We start from the raw sequence: 22,857 nt of genomic DNA, 5'->3' as shown, positions 1-22,857 counted from the left end.
AGATGATATTTCAACACTAACTGTTCTTCACCCAATAAGAACCTGGGCCTATGTCCCTCTTCCATGCCGATGGAAACATAAGAACAGACAAAGCTGAATTAGGGTAACAGCTGGAAGCTCAACCTAAAAGAATCCATCAGCTAACAGCATCCAACAAAGAAACCACGGTGTACATCAGAGATGTCCTGGCTGTGAAACAAATAATGGCTGGAGACAAATTCCACACATCTGATTAATTGGATGGTAAGTACTTGAGGCAGGTCCTAATTCTATAATCAAAGTCTTTGAGAGAGATGACAATAACTCTGTGAAAACTACAGAAAGACAGTGTCAGACAGGATCTAAGGTTGGATGCCAAGAAATACCAGGTGATTGGTGGACATCCTGTACCTCCATGGAAAAAGTTTCTAAATATGGGATCCAACAGCCAGTCACCTGTAAAATTCCTCTATGAATATCATTCAAAATGCTCATGAGAGTGTAGGAGTACACCCAACACAAATACTCCCTGTTGGGGGCTTTTCCAAAGGTGAAGTAGCAAAGTCCATCACCAGTAGAGGTGTTGAAAAATGCCCAAGACTTGTACAGTACTCACGAGGAAGCAGACACAAGGATGCTTCTGCATCCTGTACGTGGCAATATGGCTTTGGGGCTTGGAATATGTATACACTGCAATATAAACCCAGGGTTAGTAGAACTCAAGTTAGCAGACCCTGGATTTGTTAATCTAGGGCCTGAGCATCTAACACTCAATCGTAACCCCAGATTAGGAATTGCTGAACCCTGGACCCCAACCTGGAGCTCCAACATCTACACTGCATTATTGTGATCCAAAGTCCAACCACCATTTTCCAGAACTTCCAAGCACCCTCCCAAATGTGGCCGCTCTAGCCCTTTATTCTGGTGATGTGGGAAAACTGACTGTCCAGGAAAAACAAATTGGCCCTACAGATCTTTGGCAGCCTCCCAGAGCTGAGTCTAGTGGGGCCACGCCTGCACTGCAAACCAATAGGGCTTGAACCCTAGGTCCCAGTTTGACTCAGGCTTGGACTCTCCACTCCCCTGGGGTCTGGGACCAGGCCATGGGTTAGTGCAATTTGTGTGTAGACAGAAATGAGGTTAGGTTTGCGCCTCAGTTCAAACCCTGGGCTTACACTGCAGTGTATATATATTTTTAGTGTCAAAGGAACCACAGTAATTAGGTCACCTGGTACAGATGTTTTAGTCCTTGCTGTACACTACTTTCCAAAAAGATATACAGTAACATGTGGATTGAAACAGGGACCATTACCAGCACAACTGACAAATGCTTCATACGTGTGCATTCCTGTCCTGACTTCTGCAACATAATTGTGGCTGTAGACACATTAACAGGATGTGACAGTATTTGGTACTGGGGGAAGAAAATCTGTGTTAAATGTTGTCAAAACAAAAGGCGCTTACTGCTACAGAGATCTTTCCAAAATTGGGAGAGAGACAGATAACCTGCAATTTCTGTGGCAAGGAAACTGGCAGCAGTGCTATATGACCAAAGCAAGAAAGAAACAGAGACCCACAGAGACCTGAATTTCTTGCACCTCAATCTAGCCACCAAAAATGGCAAGTCACTTGCCCAAACTCTCACCATGTGAGGACAGTCTGGAAGAGCATGTAAAAAGAACATCTTGACAAACAAAGATTTAGCTATTTTCATACACAATACAGTACACCAGATATTGGATCACTATTGCAACATGGATGGAAAAATGTGGATGACGAACTACTTCCTGTATTCTTCAAGAGTCCAATGGTATCAGAGCTCCTACAAGTCCTTATCTGCATCTGTACCAATAGGGATTGCCGCACTATCAACTATGTCTGTAGCCAGAACAATCTTCCCTGCGCAGAACTGTGTACATGTCAAGGGCCAGGCAATGAAAACGGTGGCAACCCATGCACTCTCAATAGAGATCATAATGATGCACAAGATGCTAATGATGTTGTCTAGAAATTTAAGTAGCGGTATTACATTTCAATGATACCTGTACAAATGTATTATCAGAATCTGATTTACCCTTTAGATTGTGGTTGTGATACTTTAGATCATAAAAAAATCCAGCATTCCATCTTGAAATAATACACAGTCATTAAACTAATAGAAATGAATATAAATATTTCAAAGTGGTCATTTTAACCTATTTATCAAGCTACTGTTTATCTTTCCTCTTCTCTCCCCCGCCCCATTTCTATGGTAACAACAGTCCTGGACAATTCCACATTATCTCTCATTTTAAACTAGACATAATAAGCTTTCAAATGATGTATGATGTGCACGTGTGTAGAGAGGGTATATTAAGTTCACCAAATTGGTGGTGTCTGCTGCCCACCTATCTGCTATCATGTTATACATAGGGCTGGAAGGGACTCCCTGCATCACTGAGTACAATGCCCTCCTCTCAGAGGCAATCACATCACATAATCCCATTAATCCCAAATTTATCAAGATTCACCTTAAAACTAGTTAGGCTGTTTGCCCCCACTATTACTGGAAGGCTGTCCAGAACATGACTCCGCTGATGGTTAGAAACCTTCCTCTAATTTCCAGCCTAAATTCATTCATGATCAATTTACACCCATTTGTATTTGCATCAATATTGTCATTTAGCATAAATAGCTGTTCTCCCTCTGTGACATTTAGCTCCAATATATTTACACAGAGCAATCATATCCCCACTAAGTCTTCATTTTCTAGCCTAACAAACCAAGCTCTTTTAGTCTCCTCTTGTAAAATTAGTTCTCCATTTCCCTTATCACCCTACTAGCCCTTCTCTGCACCTGTTCCAGTTTGAATTCATCTTTCTTAATAACATAAGATCAGCCATAATGGGTCAGACCAACCATCCATCTAGCCCAGCATCCTGTCTTCTGACAGTGGCCAATGCCAGGTACTTCAGAGGAATGAACAGAACAGGGAGTCATTGAGTGATCCATCCCATCATTCTCTCCGAGCTTTTCACAGTCAAAGGTAGGGGCACCCAGAGAATGGGTTTGCATCCCAGACCATCGTGGCTAACAGTCACTGATGGACCTATCCTCCATGAACTTACCTCTTTTTTGAACCATGTCATTATTTTGGCCTTCACAACATCCCTTGGCAACTGTGTGTTGTGTGAAGAAGTACTTCCTTTTGCTTTAAACCTGCTGCCTATTAATTTCATTGGGTGACCCCAGGTTCTTGTTTCAGGTGAAGGGATAAATATACTTCTTTATCCACTTTGTCCATTCATGATTGTACAGACCTCTATCCTATCCCCCCCTACTCCTCTTTTCCAGGCTGAACAGTCCCAGTCTTATTCTTTCCTCAAATAGAAGCTGTTCCATACCTTTAATCATTTTGTTGCCCTTCTCTGTACCTTTTCCCAACCAGAACTGCATACAGCACATCATGGATGTATATAATGGGAATATCATGGATATATATAGTGGTATTATGATATCTTCTGTCTTATTATCTATCACTTTCCCAATGGTTCCTAACATTCTGTTAGCTTTTTTGACTGCTGCACACTGAGCAGATGCTTTCAGAGAACTATCCATTATGACTTCAAGATCTCTTTCTTGAGTAGTAACGGTAAATGTAGACCCCATCATTTTGCAGATATAGCTGGGATAACGGTTTCCAATGTGCAGTTACTTTGCATTTATCAATACTCAATTTCAGCCTCTGGAAACGTGCCCTAATCCCTTAAGATCAAGTGCTACTCTTGTCATTGTTTTGAACTCCTGTAGAATGTGGAAATGCCCTTTCAAAGCTCTGTTTATGACAGCCGGCATGCAAGCCATTACTGTGCATGCTGTGTGTGAGAGAGGGGGAGTGGGAAGAGGAGTCTGCTGCTGTCTGAACTATACAAGACAGCATGCTGATATGCTCTCAGCCTCCCAAAAACCCACTTCTCTCCCCCTACATACACACAACACACTCCCTGTCACACTCCACCCCACCGTGCCATTTAAAAGCACACTGTAGTCACCTGAATGCTGCAATAGCTACCCATAATGAACCATTCCCAATGCTGCTGCAAGTGCCGCAAATGTGGCCACGCCAGTGCACTTGAAGCTGTCAGCGTGGACAGACTGCAGCGCTTTACCTACTGCGCTCTACGAAGGCTGGTTTAACTCAAAGCGCTCTACATCTGCAAGTGTAGCCATGCCCTAAGGCCATATCTACACGAGCACTTTTGTCGATAAACTTTGTCGGTCAGGGTGTGTGAAAAAATACACCCTGACTGACATAAGTTTCACCAACAAAGTGCCAGTATGGACTACACTATGTTGATGGGAGATGCTCTCCCTCTGACATAGCTACTGCCACTTGTTGGAGGTGGTTTAATTATACCAACGGGAGAGCTCTCCCCTGTCACAGAGTGGCTACATGGGAGCTGTGCTACTGTAAGGTCTCTACTGTAGACAAAGCCTAAGTCATTTGCCCAAGATACAGAGCAACTCAGGATTGGGAACACAGCCCTCTCCTGCTCACTCTATAATTATGCAAAAAGATTTGATCACCACAAAACCAGTTTACCACAGAGATTAGTACTGAAATGATATAAGAGTCAGGGCCTTGGCTAACATGAAAGAATAGTCATTACACTGGGTTTTGCTTAAATGGACACAATACAAAGCTTCAATAATTAATTCTCCCCATTAATGGAACCAATCTTTACTTGTTAGGAAATATTAGAAATTCATTCTTACTTCTCATCTGATGAGGATTCCTGCTCCGCTTTCATGCCTTCAGAAAGACTTCCTTTAAATTATCTTCCTTAATTTGCTTCTACTACTCTACGTCTACGACCACCCCGTGACCTAGACCTCCTCCGAAGCCGAGATCTACTCCTCCGACCTCTATCCCTGTTGAACAGAAGAAAAAAAACAGGAAGACAGGGAAAAACAGTATATGATTTAATTTGCTTATGATTAGTTTAGTGTTGATTTATGGCCAAATAATATTTAGTTGATATTGAAATATATAATAGGCACACCAAACAACCCTTTACAATAGTAAGCTTTAACAATGAAACTAACATATTCTGAAAGAGGCTAAGATGAGTGAAAGAATGTGCTAATGTATAACTTTTGGGGGCAGGGAGGATATATGCATGAACAGAGCTGTTATGATTGAGATAATAAATATTTAATTTTTTTCTATCCAATTTGAATAATGGACCTGTATTTAAATAATACTGAAAAGAAAAGTTCCACTGCAAGATGTTTTTACCTCCTCCGAGGAGACCTGCTTCTCCTTCTTGGAGACCGGCTGCGTCGCAGTGGTGAACGAGATCTCCTTCGGATGGGAGACCTAGATCTTCTTCTGGATGGTGACCATCTGAGTGGGCTGGCTTCTTTTGATCTCTCACGTCTAGAGAGAATATCATCTCTAGGTCGGGTTCTTGAAATAAAAAAAGAAGAGAAATACACTAATACCAGGGACAAACTGAAAACAAAAAATCACAATTCCCTCTTAAAGCTCACTTTAAAAGCTTACTGCAAGTGAGACTCCACCAGAGGGATAAGTATACTTCAGCGCTGCCAGTCTGCTTTTCATGTCTCCCATCCCTGGAAATATCTGCCCAAACACAGACCTAATTCAGCACAACTCTTGCAATAAAATTTGTTAATTACCATCACAGAGCTAGAATAAGTAAAAGAAAGTTTTTGTTTAGGTATTGTAGATAGTGGCCTATTTTAAGTTAATGTGCAAAAGTGCTGAAATGAATATATACATAAAATAAAAACTGAATCCAGAGGATCTTCTCCACAACATTAGAAGTAATAGCTCAAATCTGGGCTTAAACTCCTTAGCTGTAATCACTGTAGAATCAATTTTAATTTAGAAAATAGATGTGGCCAGCTGTGATTAATTAACATTATGTGGTTACTATGTAGCAGGAGTGTTGATGATTATGTGGGAGGCATCTTTTCACTTTGGACATTACTGAACCAGTTCCGTTCTGTTGGTAAGGGCCACAGTTTTATAAGTACTATGTCAAATAAGCTTCAGTATTTTTACAATATATACCAACAATTCTACATGATGGCAAATGACTAGTTATGCAGTGTTTGCATGATAGATGCAACATAATGAAGGCATAAGATCTCAGCACATCCCTTGGCCCGCGCCGCTTCCCGCCACCCCCATTGGCCTGGAGCAGTGGGAGCCGCGATCGGCCGAACGTGTCGACACAGCAGGTAAAAAATCTGGCCAGGCCCACCAGGGTGCTTACCCTGGCAAGTCGTGTGCCAGAGGTTGCCGACCCCTACTTTAAGATGACAGTACAAAATTCTGAAGCTTTCTGATTTTTGTACTTACTTGAGAATCTTTGGTGTTTCTTAATATTTTAAAGTTACCTGGGAGAAGAAAGACGCCTCCTTTCTGATTCTCTTCGTTTCCTTTCTGCTGATCTGCTCTTTGCTCTTCTACCAGGAGACTGAGTTCGAGAGGGAGATTTACTCTGTTTTGATCTGCGATCGTTAAGAAGTGGAGATCTGCTTCTTCGTAATTTATCACGTTTTGGAGATAAGCTTCTTCCTTTAGGGCTGCGGCCAGGTCTTCTACTAGGAGACCTGTTTTCTTTCCCTGAAGAAGCATCTTTTGAAGGAGATTTAATTGCTTCTTCTCTTTGTCAGTCTCTGATCTCCTTGATTTCCGATCTTTTGATCGTGACCTTCTGTCTTTGGATTTGCTTCTTAATTCTATTGGAGATTTGGATTTTTTGCCACGATCTCGACTTTTGCTTTCATTTACAACTGGAGACCTTCTGCGATCTCTTGCTTTACTCTTATCATCTGCTTTATTCTTATCCTCTGGAGGAGACTTAGACTTTCTGTTTTTCTCCTGAGACCGCCTTTTAAGGGTTGGTGACTTTGATTTCCTTGTTTGATCTTGAGATTTAGTTCTTTTAGATGGGCTTTTTGATTTTCTCCTCTCTTTTGATTTGCTTCTAGTTGTTTTCTCTTTCATTCCATCAATTCCTATCTTGTTTTTCTTTTTATCAGATCTGTGCCTAGTCCGTTCCTTTGATTCATTCTTACTTGCTTTTTTGGAACTTGTTTTATTGTCCACAAGCTCTAGTTTCCCCTTAGTGTTTGATGATTTAGTTGAAGACCTATTACCATTTCGCACCTTTTCATTGATTTCTCCCTCTTCTTCAGAACCTGACTCATAACCTTGTAATATTAACCCCATCCCAGATTGAACTTTTCCTTCCATTAACTCATTCTCAAGTTCAGCTTTCAATAATGCTCTTTGTTTTTCCAAATCTTCTAGAGGAGCTAAGAAATCAATTTTAGTTCTTTTTGCTGGTCCATCTTCTTTGTCAGAGGCATCAACAACCTCTTTCCGTTTATGTTTCTTATGTTTGTGCCTGTGTTTATGTTTTTTGTCCTTGTCTTCTTCTGAAGAATGTTTGTGTTTCTTGTGTTTACTTCGGTGTTTGTGTTTCTTTTTTTTGTGTCGGCTGTGCTTATTCTGAGGTTGCTCTCCTTCTGATATTTCCCCATTTTCTTCATTGACACTTCTCTCAGAAATATCTGCATCTTCAGTTCTGCAAGTACATTAAAATGTACATCAGCAAATATCAAATACTTCCACTTACTATGTTCTTATACTTCTATCATCTTGAACACATTTCATTTACATGAGACTTGTAAAAACTTTCCAAAAATCAAAAAATCTAGATTACACTCCGATTTCAGGATACTGAGAAGTTATTTTCTGTCTATGGAATCATACCTGGGTACATCATACCACCAAGTTGTAATGGCAAGTAAACCTCCCGCCCATGCACGTTATTTTGATGTCCAAATGATACTGATGATGGGAGATCCAGTAAGTATATTAGCAGATATATATCATACATGTTTATAATGCCATATTGTGTCAGTTTTCAAGCTTAATGTTTATAGTAGCACCATATGTTAGCATTACACATCTGTGCTGCAAAGTATTTTTATGCACTACCTTAATCTTATCTTTATTAAGCTCTTACAACTACTGAGGGAATTCTGCACCACTGCACAAGTGCAGAATTTATGTTCCCCCAGAGATTATTCCCCTCCCCTGCAGAATAACTGATTCTGATGGGGAAGTGAAGGGAAGTTGCAATTACACCTTTCACTCATCAGGGACTGATGTGGTGCCAAAAAGAGGGCAGCTGGCTCCCGGGCCAGAGCAGCCAGCCACAAAGAGGGAGGGGGCAGAGGCTGCCTTCCTCAAAGGGCCCTGCCTGTGGGGCCAAGTAAGGAGGCATGGGATATGGGGGCATGGACAGAGCAGGGCACATAAGGCTGCTGGGTGGGGAAAATAACACAGACTGGAGTTCAGAAGTGTTGCGGGGGAAGAGGGAAGGACAGACAGGGGGGGCAGCACAGGAGCTAGTGATGTGACAACACTGAGCCAGGGGCTGAATGGGAGTGGGGGTGCAGGGCCATCTGAGGAGGGAGAAAGGGATGGTACTATGCCTGACCAAGTCTAAACTTGAACCGTCTAATAACTGCCACCATCCTGTCAACATTGCTTCATTTTTTTTTACAACTGTGTCAATATGGCAAATTCCGAACATTACTACACATTATATTATGATAGCTATAGTGTTTTATAACTGCTTTCCCCACAAGCTTCTTATATAACCTCACACAATTTATACTCTTCACATCCTGAGTCTGATAAAACTGTGGAAGACCGTTTTTTTCCCCATTTTATTCTATTTAGAAGCTGAAATGGGTTCATTCTTGATTTTAATTGCAACCCTATCCCTCAACAATCACTAATGCAACATTAAGGTTACATTGTTAAAATTTAAAAGTCAGAAAACAAAGATTAAAAAAGAAATAGTAATCCTAACATGCTGCATACATCATTATACTGTATATGTTTTATTACATATACACTAAGATACACATTTAACCAGGAAGCTGTATTATGCACATTGTGAAAATTAAAATATTTGTTGGGTAACTTAAGATTTACATGTCTTGTCTTTAACTGTGCAAATGTAACACTTTAATTACCACATTTATTAATTTTGCAATTTACATAAATACACATCCTAACAATAAATAAGACTAGTATTTGCCCACGGTAAGTCATTCTGAAGCAATATATATCCTAACTATTTTCTAGCCAGGCTATTTAAACATACCCAAGCTCGCACTGCTATTCTGTAGTTGTTTTTAAACTGCGTATTAGACTTAGGCTGTAGTATATTTTAGACAGCAATAAATAAAAGCAGACCTTAAAAATCCATTTACCCACTTGTCCCAGCAAGGGAAGGAACCTACATTATCCCTTCTGCAGAATCTATACTTATTTAAAAATAAAGCAAACCTTATGACTGGCAAAGATAACTTTCCACCAATGTCTTGTCTAGATGAGGCTAAAAGGTGTTTCTAAAAAATGATGTTAGCTAACACAGTTAAACTTTAGTGTAAACAAAGCAAATCCTATTTTAAACAAGTTGTTGCGTACATGTTTGACTTAGGGATCACACAACTTGCCCTGTGTAAACTAGGAATGTAAAATGTGTTAGCCAACACTTAAAAAGTTTAGACAAACACAAATAGGAACTGAGTGCAAACCAATGTAGTGTCATCCTCCTGAGTTCGAAGAGAGACTGCTCCAGTGCCTCTGCTGCTGCTATTAGTTTTGCCAAGTGAAGATAGAGTGAAATTAATTCGTGTCTGGTATTCAGAATCCTGGGGACAGTATCAGAGGGAAATCCTAGAGTTATTAAGAGGAGGAAAACCCAAAAAGTAAAGGCTGGAAGAAGTGTAGAATATCAGAAGTCTCTCTCCACCACCCCTCATTTTAGCAGGCAAGAGGTTTTTCAGAATGCTGGAAAAACACAAAGCACCTTTTATATTTCTACAGCTGAAGAGGAACGGACATCCAAATATAGAAGACACCTACTAGCCAGAGATTTATATGAAAGATGGAGCCTTCAAAGATAGCCCCAGTACAAATCCCACTACTGTTCCCCTTACCAAAGCTAAAACTTAGTTAACAATTCTTTTAATACATGTGATGGAAGAGTCCAGATCACTTTCCAATAGCTGTACTGGTTCTTTAATTCTAACAGGAGAAAAATGATAAAAAGCAGTAACAATTTTAGTCAGTAACAGTTATTACTTTGAGAACTAAACAGCCAATATAGCAACAAGTGAGCATATCAGTGGAGTTAAAAACATGCTACTTATGTATGTTAACATCTGACTATATCCACACCTCAATCACATATTTTCTCTATATATCCTTTTCCGTTACCACCAATTATCAAAGTATTTGTATGTAAATGAGCACCTCTCTATATCTTATAAGCTTCTTCCACATGCTTATTATAATTTGTGACAGCAGCAAATTATGTTGGAGGAAGTGGAGGAACTGGTCATAACAGGAGAAACAAATTTTACACTGCATCTGCCTCAATAGATACCAAAAAGAAAAAAATAAAATAAAATAAAAACTAGTTTACAACTTTAATTCCCAGTGGCAAATTGGAATTTGAAGAGAAGAAGCTGCAATCCAAATCAGACACTGCTGTTCAAGAGATTCAGAGAGGAAGCAAGAACTATATGGTATACTTAAGGCTGCAAGTTTGTGATGGAGGTCACGGATTCCATGAACTCAGTGACTTTTGCAGCGGCCGGTACGCCTGGCCCGGGTGCCGCCTAAGCATCTCAGGCAACCTCTGGGCCAGGCACGCGAGCTGCTGCTGGGGCAATCTCGGGCCACTGCACCCACCTCCCCCAGCAGCAGCAGGAGTTTGTGTGTGGAAGGGGGCTTAGGGCTCGGGTACAGGAGGGTGTGAGGGCTCAAGGCAGTGCTTACCTTGGGGGCTCCCTGGAAACAGCAACACCCCCCTCCCTCAGCTCCTAGCTCAGAGGCATGGCCAGGCAGCTCTGCACACTGCCTCCGCCTGCAGGCACCGCCCCCACAGCTACCATTGGCCGCGGTTCACAGCCAATGACAACTGCTGAGCTGGTGCTTGGGGCTGAGGCAGCATGCAGGGTTGCCTGGCCATACCTCCGCCTAGGAGCTGAGGGAACAGGATGTGTCCGTTTCCAGGGAGGTGTGGAATCTCCAGCTCCTGCCCACCCAGGCTGTGTGCCCCCCTCGGGCCGTGCCCCCCCCCCGACGAGCACCCGCAGCATCCCCTGGGCTGCCCCCATGGCTAGAGGTGGGCGTGGGGGTGAAGTCTACCGCTGGAGTCTCCAGCTGAACCAGGGGATGGTTGTTGAAGCCTGCCCCTGGAGCCCCTAGGCACCGCAGGGAGGAGCCATTGCTTTGCCCCCTCTCCCATTCATCTCTGCGCAAGAGGCTGTCGTAAACACAGGAAAACCCCCTGGTGGTCGCATCTGAGACACACTGCTTTAGGGCCTACAAGTCCACTCAGTCCTACTTGTTCAGTCAATTGCTAAGACACACAAGTTGGTTTACATTTATAGGAAATAATGCAGCCCACTTCTTATTTACAATGTCACCTGAAAGTGAGAACAGGCATTCACATGGCACTTTTGTAGTCAGCGTTATAAGCTATTTACGTGCCAGATATGCTAAACATTCAGAGAAGAAATCAAGGGCTGTTTATAAAGTGGCGGTAATCCCAACTCACTTTTTTCCAGACCAGAAGATCAACATGGGTGAAGTCAAAATGCCCATTGTGATCCTTGGAGACCTCGCTTACCCTTTAATGCTGTGGCTCATGAAACCCTATACAGGGAGCCTTGACAGCAGCAAGGAGCAGTTCAACAACAGGCTGAGCTCATGCAGAATGACTGTCGAGTGTGCTTTTGGCCATTTAAAGGGCCGCTGGCGCTGTCTGTATGGGAAGCTGGACCTGGCCAATGACAGCATCACCGCGGTTATATCCTCCATAACATTTGTGAAGGGAAGGGTGAATGCTTCACTCAGGCATGGACCTCAGAGGTTCAACACCTGGAGGCTGAATTTGAACAGCCAGAGAGCAGGGCTATTAGAAGGGCCCAGCGCGGGGCTGCAAGGATTAGGGATGCCTTGAGTGAGTAATTTGAAGCTGAAAGCCACCAGTAATGTCTGGTGCCCTGCACCAATGTTAGTAGGAATCTGTGTTTGCTAAGCTGACTTGCAGTGCCTGTTGCCTTCCTGGGCTAAGGCATCTTTTACTTTATGCAATAATAAAGAATGTTTTCAAAGCCAAAAAATCCATTTATTGAATAGAAAATCCATTTATTGAAAGGAAACAACTGCTTGGGAAACAGAAAAGGCAAGGGGTTGGGGTGGGGAACGGTACAATCGCAGTTTTGCGTATGTCCTGTTATCATACTCGGCCTTCCTGTCTGGAGTGCTGTGCAATGAGTGCGGCACTTTAGGCTGGCTAAAATGCATGGAGATGGGGGTTTAGTGCAGTGGGTAAGAGTCGTAGTTTTCAGGGCTGGGTGGTGAAGCTACAGGTGTTGGAGGCAGCTGGTGGTGATAAGAACCCAGATGTTGGGGAAAGTGGGTTTGAGGTGACATGGGGGCACAAGGGAAAAAGTTTTGGAACAAGGACTGTGGGGAGGGGGGGAGGGAGGGGCATGGTGTGGTAATGCACTGCCTGCATGGCTATGAGCACCAGGATCGAGTCTGTTTGGCGCTCCATGATGCTTATCAGTCCATCCATGCTTTGCTGCTATTGATCTGCATTCTGCTGGAGGATCCTCCTTTCACTCTCCCTCCACTCCTGCACTTTTAGATTCTCGTTAAGTGACTGCTGCATTACTTCATGCAGCATGTCTTCTCTGCTTCAACATAGCCTCTTCTGGATTCTTTGCAGTCTCTCGGCCGGTGATAACATGGACAGCTGAGATCTCAAGGTTACTTTTATAAAGGCAAAATGCAACACTTAACAGAGGTAGCATTGTTCACACCAGACAGAGCAATGATTCCCCTGGACTTAAGGAGGGCAATCACAGTCTACACAATAGCATAATTTGCCCGTCCCAAAGTGAGCGCACATAACCCATGGGAGCCCCAAAATGCTGAGTAAGCACAGGGTCAAGGGGGACTGATTATTTCATGGCTGTACCATCTTCTGAGTTTCTGTGCCTTGGGGAGAGCAAACAGCTGCAGGGGTCCCCTATACGCAACACTGGCCACACATTTTCCATAGGAGTTCGTCCTGGAAGATATCTCACTGCTGAGGGTGCCCCGGGAAGCAAGGGAGGGTCTTCTACTACAATGCGGCTTCTGCTCTGGCCCATATGCAGCTTGCCTGTGTGCAGCAATGGTCCCCCCGCCCCTCACGGCACAGTGGTGTGGACACGTTAGCCTGACTGGGACAAGGACCACAGTGGCTCTCCCAAGAAACCTGCGCAAGCACACTGCCCAAGTTCCAGCTGAGACCTTTGAAGAGATCACTGAGGCCAATTACCGTGATGTGAGAGAGCACATCAACGCCCTAGTCTGCATCTAGGCATGCATGCAGCCCTAACCCTCCTCACCTCAAGAGTCCACACCAAATAACTTCCTTCCCAAAATAAAAGGTGCTTACCGGGAACCTCCTCTGGTGTTGGTCCTTCCCTAAGTACCAGCCGCTGCGACTAGCTACCTTCCTCCTGGCTTGAGAACAGCTTCTGGCTGCATGCATCTAGGAATTCCAGGGTGTCTTCCTCCTCCTCAGCACACTTACTCCTGCTTTGCTCCTCCTCCTCCTCCTGCCTTGTTGAACTGCGCTCAGAAGTGTCCATGGTGGTACTCAGAGAAGAGATGGGGTCGCCCCCAAGTATTGTGCCCAGCTCTTTGTAGAAACAGCAGGTCACGGGGGCAGCACCGGAGTGGTGGTTCGCCTCGCAGGCTTTGTGCTAGGCATTCCGCAGCTCCTTTACTTTAACCTTGCGCTGCAGTGCGTCCCTGTCATGGCTCCTTTCCATCATGTCTCTTGATATCTGCCCAAAGGTATCGTAATTCCTATGGTTGGAGCCCAGCTGGGACTGAGTAGCTTCCTCCCCCCAAACACTGATAGGTCCAGCACCTCGCAACTGCTCCATACTGGGGATCGCCTGGCACATGGTCACCTGGAAAGATTCACTGAGAGCACTCCATGCCTGGATGAGCAAACAGGAACAGGATTTTCATAATTCCCAGAGAATTTAAAGGGCAGGTCTGACAGTTGGTCACCTGAAGGCAGGGCAGTAGAGTTCAAACTGATGACCAGAGTGGCTAGAATAGGCATTGTGGGACACTCTGGAGGCCGATCAGAGTGCATTAACAGACCAGGGCTTCCACACTGGCACCATGGTGCTCCAGGTGGGGAGCAGCAAGCGTTACGCTTCTCGAGGAGGTGAATTATGAGGGGCCCACCAGCCGTGGCGTCCAGACGCTCTATGTGCCTTGCCAGTGTGAACACTGAGCTGCTTTAATGTGCTCTAACTCGCAAGTGTAGCCATGCCCAAAGGAGAAAGAAATGGGGAGGCCAACGGAAACACTTAAAAGACACCCTCAAGATAACATTAAGAGGTGTGGCATTGACACCACACACTGGGAGACAGCAGCCCAGGATAGGGATAACTGGCAAAGACTTGTCAGAGAGGGAACATTCACTTTTGAGGAAAATTGCCTTGCCTTGGTCACAGAAAAAAGCCAGAAAAGGAAAGATGGTTGTCACGCAGCAATGGTGGCCCAACTCTGTCTTCCAAAACCACCTGCAGTATCTGCTAACAAGACCGTGTCTCAAGAATCGGACTTTGCAGTCACCAAAGGACCCATGAAAAATAAAACCTGTGAAAGAGATCATCCTTGACCTTGAGGGATCGCCGACGATGCTCAACATTCATATGCCCTTTCATGCTTCAGCCACCATTCTAGAGGACATACTTCCATGCTGAAGACACTTGTTAAAAATATAATGCATTAATTACATTTGTGACTGAACTCCTTGGGGGAAAATTGTATGTCTCCAGCTCTGTGGTTCTACCGCATTCTGCCATATATTTTGTGTTATGGCAGTCTCAGAGGATGACCCAGAATATGTTGTTTAAGAACACATTAATTGCAGATTTGACAAAATGCAAAGGTACCAATGTGAGATTCTAAAGATAGCTAGATCACTGAGGCTGATTCTTGCTTGCACTTGACCCAAGGTTTAAGAATCTGAAGTTCCTTACAAAATCTGATAGGATAAGGTGTGGAAGGCTGTCAAAAGTCTTAAAAGAGCAACACTTCCATGCAGAGACTACAGAACCCAAACCACCAAAAAAGAAAATCAACCTTCTGTTGGTGGCATCTAAACTCAGATGATGAAAATGAATGTGCATCAGTGCACTCTGCTTTGGATCGTTATCAAGCAGAACCCATTATCAGCACAGACGCATGTCCTCTGGATTGGCGGGGAAAGCATGAAGGGGCATATGAATGTTTAGCATATCTGGCACATAAACACCTTGCAACGTCAGCTACAACAGTGCCAAGGGAACACCTGTTCTCACTTTCAGGTGATACTGCAACTAAGAAGTGGGCAGCATTATCTCCCATAAATGTAAACACTCTTATTCTTAGTGATTAAGTAGTAGGACTGAGTGGACTTACAGGCTCAAATTTTACATTGTTTTATTTGAGTGCAGTTATGTAAAAAAAAATTCTACATTTGTAAATTGCACTTTCATGATAAAGAGATTGCACAACAGTACTTGTATGAGAACTGAGAAATACTATTTATTTAGTTTATATTTATCAGTGCAAATATTTGTAATAAAAATAATATAAAGTGAGTACTGTACATTTTGTATTCTCTGTTGTAACAGAATTTAATAATTGAAAATGCAGAAAACATTCAAAAATATTTAAATAAATGGTAGTCTATTATTGCTTAACAGTGCAATTAAAACTGCGATTAATCACGATTAATTTTTTTAATCGTTTGACAAGCCTAGTTATAAGCTTTCATTACTTTGCATACAAAAGTAATGCAAGAACTGGGTCGGAAAGGAAAGTATATCAATTTTCTTCTTCACTCTACTGTAAATAAGGATCTGACTGCTATTTTCCTTTATGCACTCCTGATTTATAAGTCTGCCATAAAATTGACTGCTGCTTGTATTAAATTATCAGAAGCATTTCTTTGTATATAAGAGTATGTAAACTGACTCAGCCAAGTATTCCCAATTCGGAAGACTGATCTTTTATTTCACATAGTTCACATTCGGACTCAAAGGCTAGAAACTTTTATAAAATAAAGTTTAAAAAAAATCTGCAGATGAGTATGATGTAAGTATTGATATCTCTCATGGAGAGAGCAGGTACTTCAGAAACTTCTTTTCCAGTTCTTTTTTAAATGAACAATGAACTTTCCACTAATCCCTTTGGAAGATTACTCCAGACTAACAGATTTCACTATGAGAAAGATTTTCCTGATATTCATGTTAAGAGTTTGTTTGTTTATTTTCATCCTATTACTCTTGGCTGCAGTTCTCTGTACTACCTTAAACATTTCTCCCCACTCCTTGATGTGTATTTACTTTATATATTTGTCAGAGTTGTTATATTACCTGTCCTTTTCTCCCTCCTCCATCACTGATTACTCAAACTATAAATAGTTTATTCTTTTAATCTTTCCATGCATGCAAATTTCTATGCAAGTAGATCTTCCTCTATAATTTCTGGTATGCACAAAATGCTCTCTACAAAATTAAGTTTTTGTTTATAATTTTCTAGCCCTTCTGACTACGAGAGATCTGTCTATATCAGAAAAGTTTTCACAAATGCACTACTGTAATTTCATTGTGACAGGTTTCTGTGGTAGCCATGTTAGTCTGTATCAGTAAAAAAAAATGAGGAGCCCTGGTTGCACCTTAAAAACTAACAAATTTATTTGGGCATAAGCTTTCATGGGCTAGAATCCACTTCATCAAATGTATGAAGTAAAAAATACAGTAGCAGGTATACATACATGAAAGGATGAGGGGTGCTTTACCAAGTGTTAGGTCAGTCTAACGAGATAAATCAATTAACAGCAAGATATTAAGGGAGGAAAAATAACTTCTGAAGTGGTAAGAGTGTCCCATTACAGACAGTTGACAAGAAGGTGTGAGTAACAGTAGTATTAGCATTGGGGAAATTAAGTTTAGGTTTCGTAATGACACAATCACTCCCAGTCTTTATTCGAGCCTAATCTGATGGTATCTAGTTTGCAAATTAATTCCAGTTCTGCAGCAATAAATCTGTTAGTCTCTAAAGTACCACAAGGACTTCTGGGTTTTTTTTTTGTAATTTCATTAATTACTGTATGGACTCGTTCATTAGCCCATTTGTTTATAAACCAACCCCTCCAAGATGGATAAGTAAAAGTAGAAAAAATGTATGACTCTTTCATAAGCCAACCCTATATTTCAGGGGTTGGAAAACTTTGGCTCCCAGCCCATCAGGGTAAGGCGCTGACGGGTCAGGACGTTTGTTTACCTGGAGCATCTGCAGACATGAGCCCCTCAGCTCCCTGTGGCTGCGGGTCGCCATTCCCAGCCAATGGGAGCTGCGGGAAGTGACACCTACAGATGCTCCAGGTAAACATAACGATGATGCATTAGATATTCAATTCAATGATTTCATAGAGCAGGGATCTGGCGGGCCAGGCCGGTTTGTTTACCTGCTGCGTCTGCAGGTTTGGCCAATTATGGCTCCAGCTGGGCATGGTTCGCGGCTCCAGGCCAATGGGGGCAGCAGGAAACGGTGGCCAGCACATCCCTCAGCCCGCATCACTTCCCAAAGCCCCCATCGTCCTGGAGTGGGGGATCGCGGCCAGTGGGAGCCGCAATCATCCAAACCTGGGGACGCAGCAGGTAAACAAGCCAGCCCAATCAGCCAGGGTGGTTACCCTGGCGAGCTGTGTGCCAAAGGTTGCCAATCTCTGCCACAGAGTTTAAAATCATCAAATTTTGATGCAGACCTATTTATAAGCTTACCCCTGCTCTTTGATGCATCACTTTTTTACCAAAAATATTTGGCTTATGAACAAGTATATACGGTAGTTACACCAGAGCAAACCCTAATAGAGATATGTTTCACTGAAATAAAGCAATATTTAACCCCTATGTAGCTTCTGTCCAAATCTGCAGACAAAGGCTATGTTCACACTGCACGCTTGTCATCAAAACTTTTGCCACACAGGGTGCGAAAAGAAACACCCCTCTGAACAACAACACTTTTAATGGCGAAAAGCACTGGTGTGGACCGCGCTTATCCGGCAGAGACTCTCTCCTGGCAACGAAGCTACTACCTCTCATTTGAGGTGGTTTTATTTTGTTTCCAGGAGAGCTCTCCCAGTTACAATGAGTGGCTACCCAGCACACCTTACAATGGTTTGGCTGCAGTGGCACAGCCACGCCATTGTAAGGTGCACAGTATAGACAAAGCCCGAAACAATAGCTGTTAGGGCCTAATTCAGAGACTATTAAAATCAATGGAAGCCCTTCCATTAATTTCAATAGGCAGGGAATTAAACTCTGAGAAGTCTCAACCACTATATTCATCTCAACAGTGATCACCAGGAAACCACAAATGAGAATTAAAGGTCGACATTAACCACTTAGCAAAAACCACCCAACTAACAGGCTCAAGTATATCCAGTGGGGTTGTATTTTCCATTCATTCTAACACACAAGAATTTAAGGTCATCTCTATAGGTATAGTGCTGCAGTGGCACAGGTGTACCGATACAGTTGCTACACGTCTGGTGAAGATGTTCTATGCCTACGGGAGAGAGCTCTCCCATTGGCATAAAAAAACCCCACCTCTGCGAGTGGCATAAGCTATATTGGTGGGAGAAGCTCTCCCATCAACATAAGGCTGTGCACCTGAGTGTTTATATTGGCGTAACTTATGTCACTCAAAGGGGTGGCATATTCACATCCCTGAGTGACATACATTTTGCCGGCCTTACAAATTTTAGCTACAAATATATGTTCAAGTACAGGGGTGGGCAAACTTTTTGGCCCGAGGGCTGCATCTGGGTGGGGAAATTGCATGCAGGGCCACAAATGTAGAGCTGGGGAAGGGGGTTGGGGTGTGGGAGGGAGTGTGGAATACAGAAAGGGGCTCAGGGCAAGGGGTTGGGATTCAGGAGGGGGTGCAGGAGGGAGTTGAAGTTAGGGAGGGGTGCAGAGTGCAGCAGAGGACTCAGAACAGGAATGCAGGAGGGGGTCGGGGTGCGGGCTTTGGAGTGGCTCCAGGGTGGCAGCAGTGCTGCGCTGCTAAGGCAGGTTCCCTGCCTGCCCTGGCCTGTGCCGCTCCCGGAAGCGGCCAGTACCATGTCCCTGCAGCCTCTGGGGTTGGGTGGGGAGGGCAGATGGCTCCATGCACTGCCCTCACCTGTGGGTTCCTCACTCGAAGCTCCCAGTGGCTGGGGAAAGGGAACCGCGGCCAACGGGAGCTCTGGGGGAGGTACCCACAGGCAAGGGGTTCCCTCGTTCCCTCCTCCCCCAAGGACTGCAGGTACGTGGTGCCGGCTGCTTCCAGGAGCGACATGAGGCCCGCAGTGTCACAGGGATAGCAATCCTGCAGGCTGGATCCAAAGCCCTGAGAGGTTGAATCCGGCCACAAGCCGTAGTTTGCACACCCCTGTTCCAGTAAGTTCTACTCCCAACACAGAACTTTTCTGTCGGTCTCTATCTGCACTCTACCCCAGGAACCTTATATGGATTGACATTTGTACCATTTATCAACCTTTTAAATTTAGGATTTTGAACCCTTATCTGCTCGCTGTTTCTCAGTCTGATACAGAGAAAGACTAGGACTCCAGTACACAATTTAGGTCAGCAGAAAGTTGGGCAGGTTCTATCTCCAAAGCATGTGGACTCTTGGTCCCCAATGAAACAGAACAAAATAGAATAGTGGGGGGAGGAGCCACAGAATGTAAAAGGATGGAAACTGGAACCTCAGGAGAAATAACACCACACAGAGAGAACCCTCAACTTGATCTTCCACATTAAGATATGCCCCCACCACCACCCAAACACTCCTGTGTTCTTCCAACCTCAGCACCTGCTCCCCAAAATCCTCTTGTGCTCTCCTTAGCCTTCATCATCTTTTCCTGTCTTAAAAGGCTGAAGGGACCTCAGGGTCCATCATCCCTGCTCATTGTTTTGCTATCCTGACTGCTTCAGAGGAACATGATATCTTCTCAGCACAGCCTGAACCTATTGCTTCGCAAGTGCACCCAGGCCCTGACGAACACAAGGAAGCAAGAGAACAGAATTCACCTCTCTTGCATAGGAGGGCAATGTTCTAACCTGAGACAAAAACAAACAGACAGCCCACCCTCATAATTCAAATAAAACAATATTTAAGAATTTGGGTAAGTATTTTAGTTAATGAAAGTGTTGTGTGCACTGTTCTCAGTTACCAGATTTTGGGCTCCTATGGTGTGTTTTGCATGGTGTTATGGACTTTCTATGAAGTTTTGTACAGATCAACAGGCACTAAAACAGGGGTCGGCAACCCATGGCACGCGAGCCGATTTTCAATGGCACACTGCTGCCTGTCAGGACCCCGGCCACCAGCCCCACTCAGCCCACTGCTGAACCCAGGCCGCCGCGATCGGGACCTTGGCAGGCAGCAATGTGCCATTAAAAATCCCGCCCAGCCCAGCCTGCTCTTCTCCGCCCCCTGCTTTCTCCTGAGGGGGCAGGAGCTTGGTCCTGTCGGCCGTTGCTGTAGGGCAGCCTCCACCAGCAGCCAAGCTCCCTCCTCTCCCACCCCTACCCCACCTCTTCCCCTAGCTGGGTTCCTGTCCCATCTCCTGTCCCTCCCTGCGGCCAAACAGCTGATGGCCCTGGAGAGGGAGGGGGAGAAGTGAAGCTGGAAATGTAGCCGCAGTGTGCTTGCTGCACCAGAGAAGAGGCGGGGACGGGGCCTTGGGGAAGGAGGGTGGAATCAGGGCATATCCCCTCCAGCCCCCTGCCGTGAGCTGCTCAGGGCAGGGGGCTGGGAGCATCTCCATGACTCCAGCCCACACCCCTAGCCCCCTGCCCTGACTCCTGAACTCCACACACCGCCTAGCCCCCTGCCCTGATCCCTGACCCCCCTCACACACACCCAGACCCTACCCTGACCTCCCTCATGACCCCAGCCCTGATTCTGGCACCCCCCACACATACCCAGCTCCCTCACACTCCATGCCCTGACTCCTGCACCCTCCTCACACACCCAGCCCCCCCATATCCAATGCCCTGACTCTTGCATCCCCCACATCCCCACCCTGAGCACCAAATGGAAGCTCCTGCACACACACCCTACATTCCCACCTGAACCCCTCACACCAAATGAGAGCTGCCCAGGTAAGCACTCCACACCCAAACCTCCTACCCCAACCCTGAGCCTCCTCCCTCATTCTAGCTCCTGGCCAGACCGTACACCCCAACTTGCTCCTTCACCCCCAGCCCTGTGCTCAGTGCGCTCCCACCCTCAGCTCAGTGCAGAGAGAGAGGAAGAGAATGCACTAAAACCAGGGAGATGGTAGGTACCCACTCTTTGTGGGTAGGGCCGAGACTCCAGACCAGCAGCGGGGCTGGCCCGGCAGCCGAGACCCTGGCTGGCAGGAGCTGGAGGACGGAACCCCAGACCGGCAGTGGGGTCTCGGCCGCCGGTCCCACTCAGCCCACTGCGACTCTGGGGTTCTGGCTGCAGGCCCCTTGCCAGCCGGAGTCCTGGCCACAGGCCCCACTCAGCCCACTGCCGGCCTAGGTGACTGGAACCCCAGGCCAGCAGCAGGCTGAGTGGGCCAGTGGCATAAGATCAGCATTTTAATTTTAAATGAAGCTTCTTAAACATTTTGAAAATCTTGTTTACTTCATAAACAATAGTTTAGTTATATAATATATAGACTTATAGACAGAGACCCTCTAAAAATGTTGAAATATATTACTGGCACACAAAACCTTAAATTAAAGTGAATAGATGAAGACTCGGCACACCACTTCTGAAAGGCTGCCAACTCCTGCACTAAAACAACTTAATTCAAAATGCCTTCTGTCTTACAATACCAGCTGGAAATTGTTCGAATAGGACCAAGGAGAGAAAGAAGATACAACTAACTAACTAACTAACTAACTAGCTGTCCAGCAGACTCTTGCTAACTAAATTCTACAGATTCTGGCAAAAAATCCCAAAGCCGTTCTGATGGGAGGGATGTTGCAACAATTTCATAATATTAGAATCTCTCAGACTGGGGAAAAAGTTTTAAACACTTAAGTAAGCTAACCTTTTATATATACACCCATATAGAATACTTTAGGAAATTTACTATCAGAAAGGATAGCAAATATATACACAAACCTTGGGCCTACGAAAGTCAACATCATATTTTGTTACTAACTAGGTATTACAATAACACATTTCTGCATCATTATAATGTTTTTAAATTAAAATTTCATGTGACCCAGAAACAGTATGTACTGTTTTTTATATCTTTGAAAAGCAACTGGTAAAAAAAGCCCTTTGAACTATTACAGCCAGAAATCAGATTACAATTTAAGATAGGTCCAACACAGGGTCTAAAAAGCCTTGACCGAATCCGTTCCCCTTTATATTAAGCCAATAGTTCCCAAATTGCGGCCCATGAAGCCCTCATGAACCCCTCTCATGGCGAGTAAAATCACCAGAGTAAGTGACCACTGCAGGACTTAAGAGGCTGGGAGGGCATGACTGATATATGGATATATTTATACTTGGGGCTTGTCTACACATGAAATAGCGCAGCTACACTACTCTAGCACTTCATCACCTATACCAATGGGAGGGGGTGTCCCATAGCGTAGGTTATCCATCTCCCTGAGACACAATGGCTAGGTCAACAGAAGAATTCTTCCACTGACCTC

General features: G+C 44.4%; 1 protein-coding gene across 1 annotated transcript in view; it reads right to left on the bottom strand.

Annotated features, from left to right (window-relative positions):
* PRPF4B (pre-mRNA processing factor 4B) overlaps positions 1-22,857 on the bottom strand; it is a 50,778-nt gene that overhangs the window by 26,606 nt on the left and 1,315 nt on the right. Inside the window, 4 exon segments of the mRNA XM_030552322.1 lie at positions 4,735-4,890; positions 5,258-5,428; positions 6,388-6,649; positions 6,652-7,583. Of these exon segments, the coding sequence (XP_030408182.1) occupies positions 4,735-4,890; positions 5,258-5,428; positions 6,388-6,649; positions 6,652-7,583 (1,521 nt within the window).

Source organism: Gopherus evgoodei, chromosome 2 (assembly GCF_007399415.2).
Source record: "Gopherus evgoodei ecotype Sinaloan lineage chromosome 2, rGopEvg1_v1.p, whole genome shotgun sequence".
Classification (NCBI taxonomy): domain Eukaryota; kingdom Metazoa; phylum Chordata; order Testudines; family Testudinidae; genus Gopherus; species Gopherus evgoodei.
Note: the sequence above shows the minus strand (reverse complement) of the source record. Positions and strands in the feature narration are given on the sequence as shown.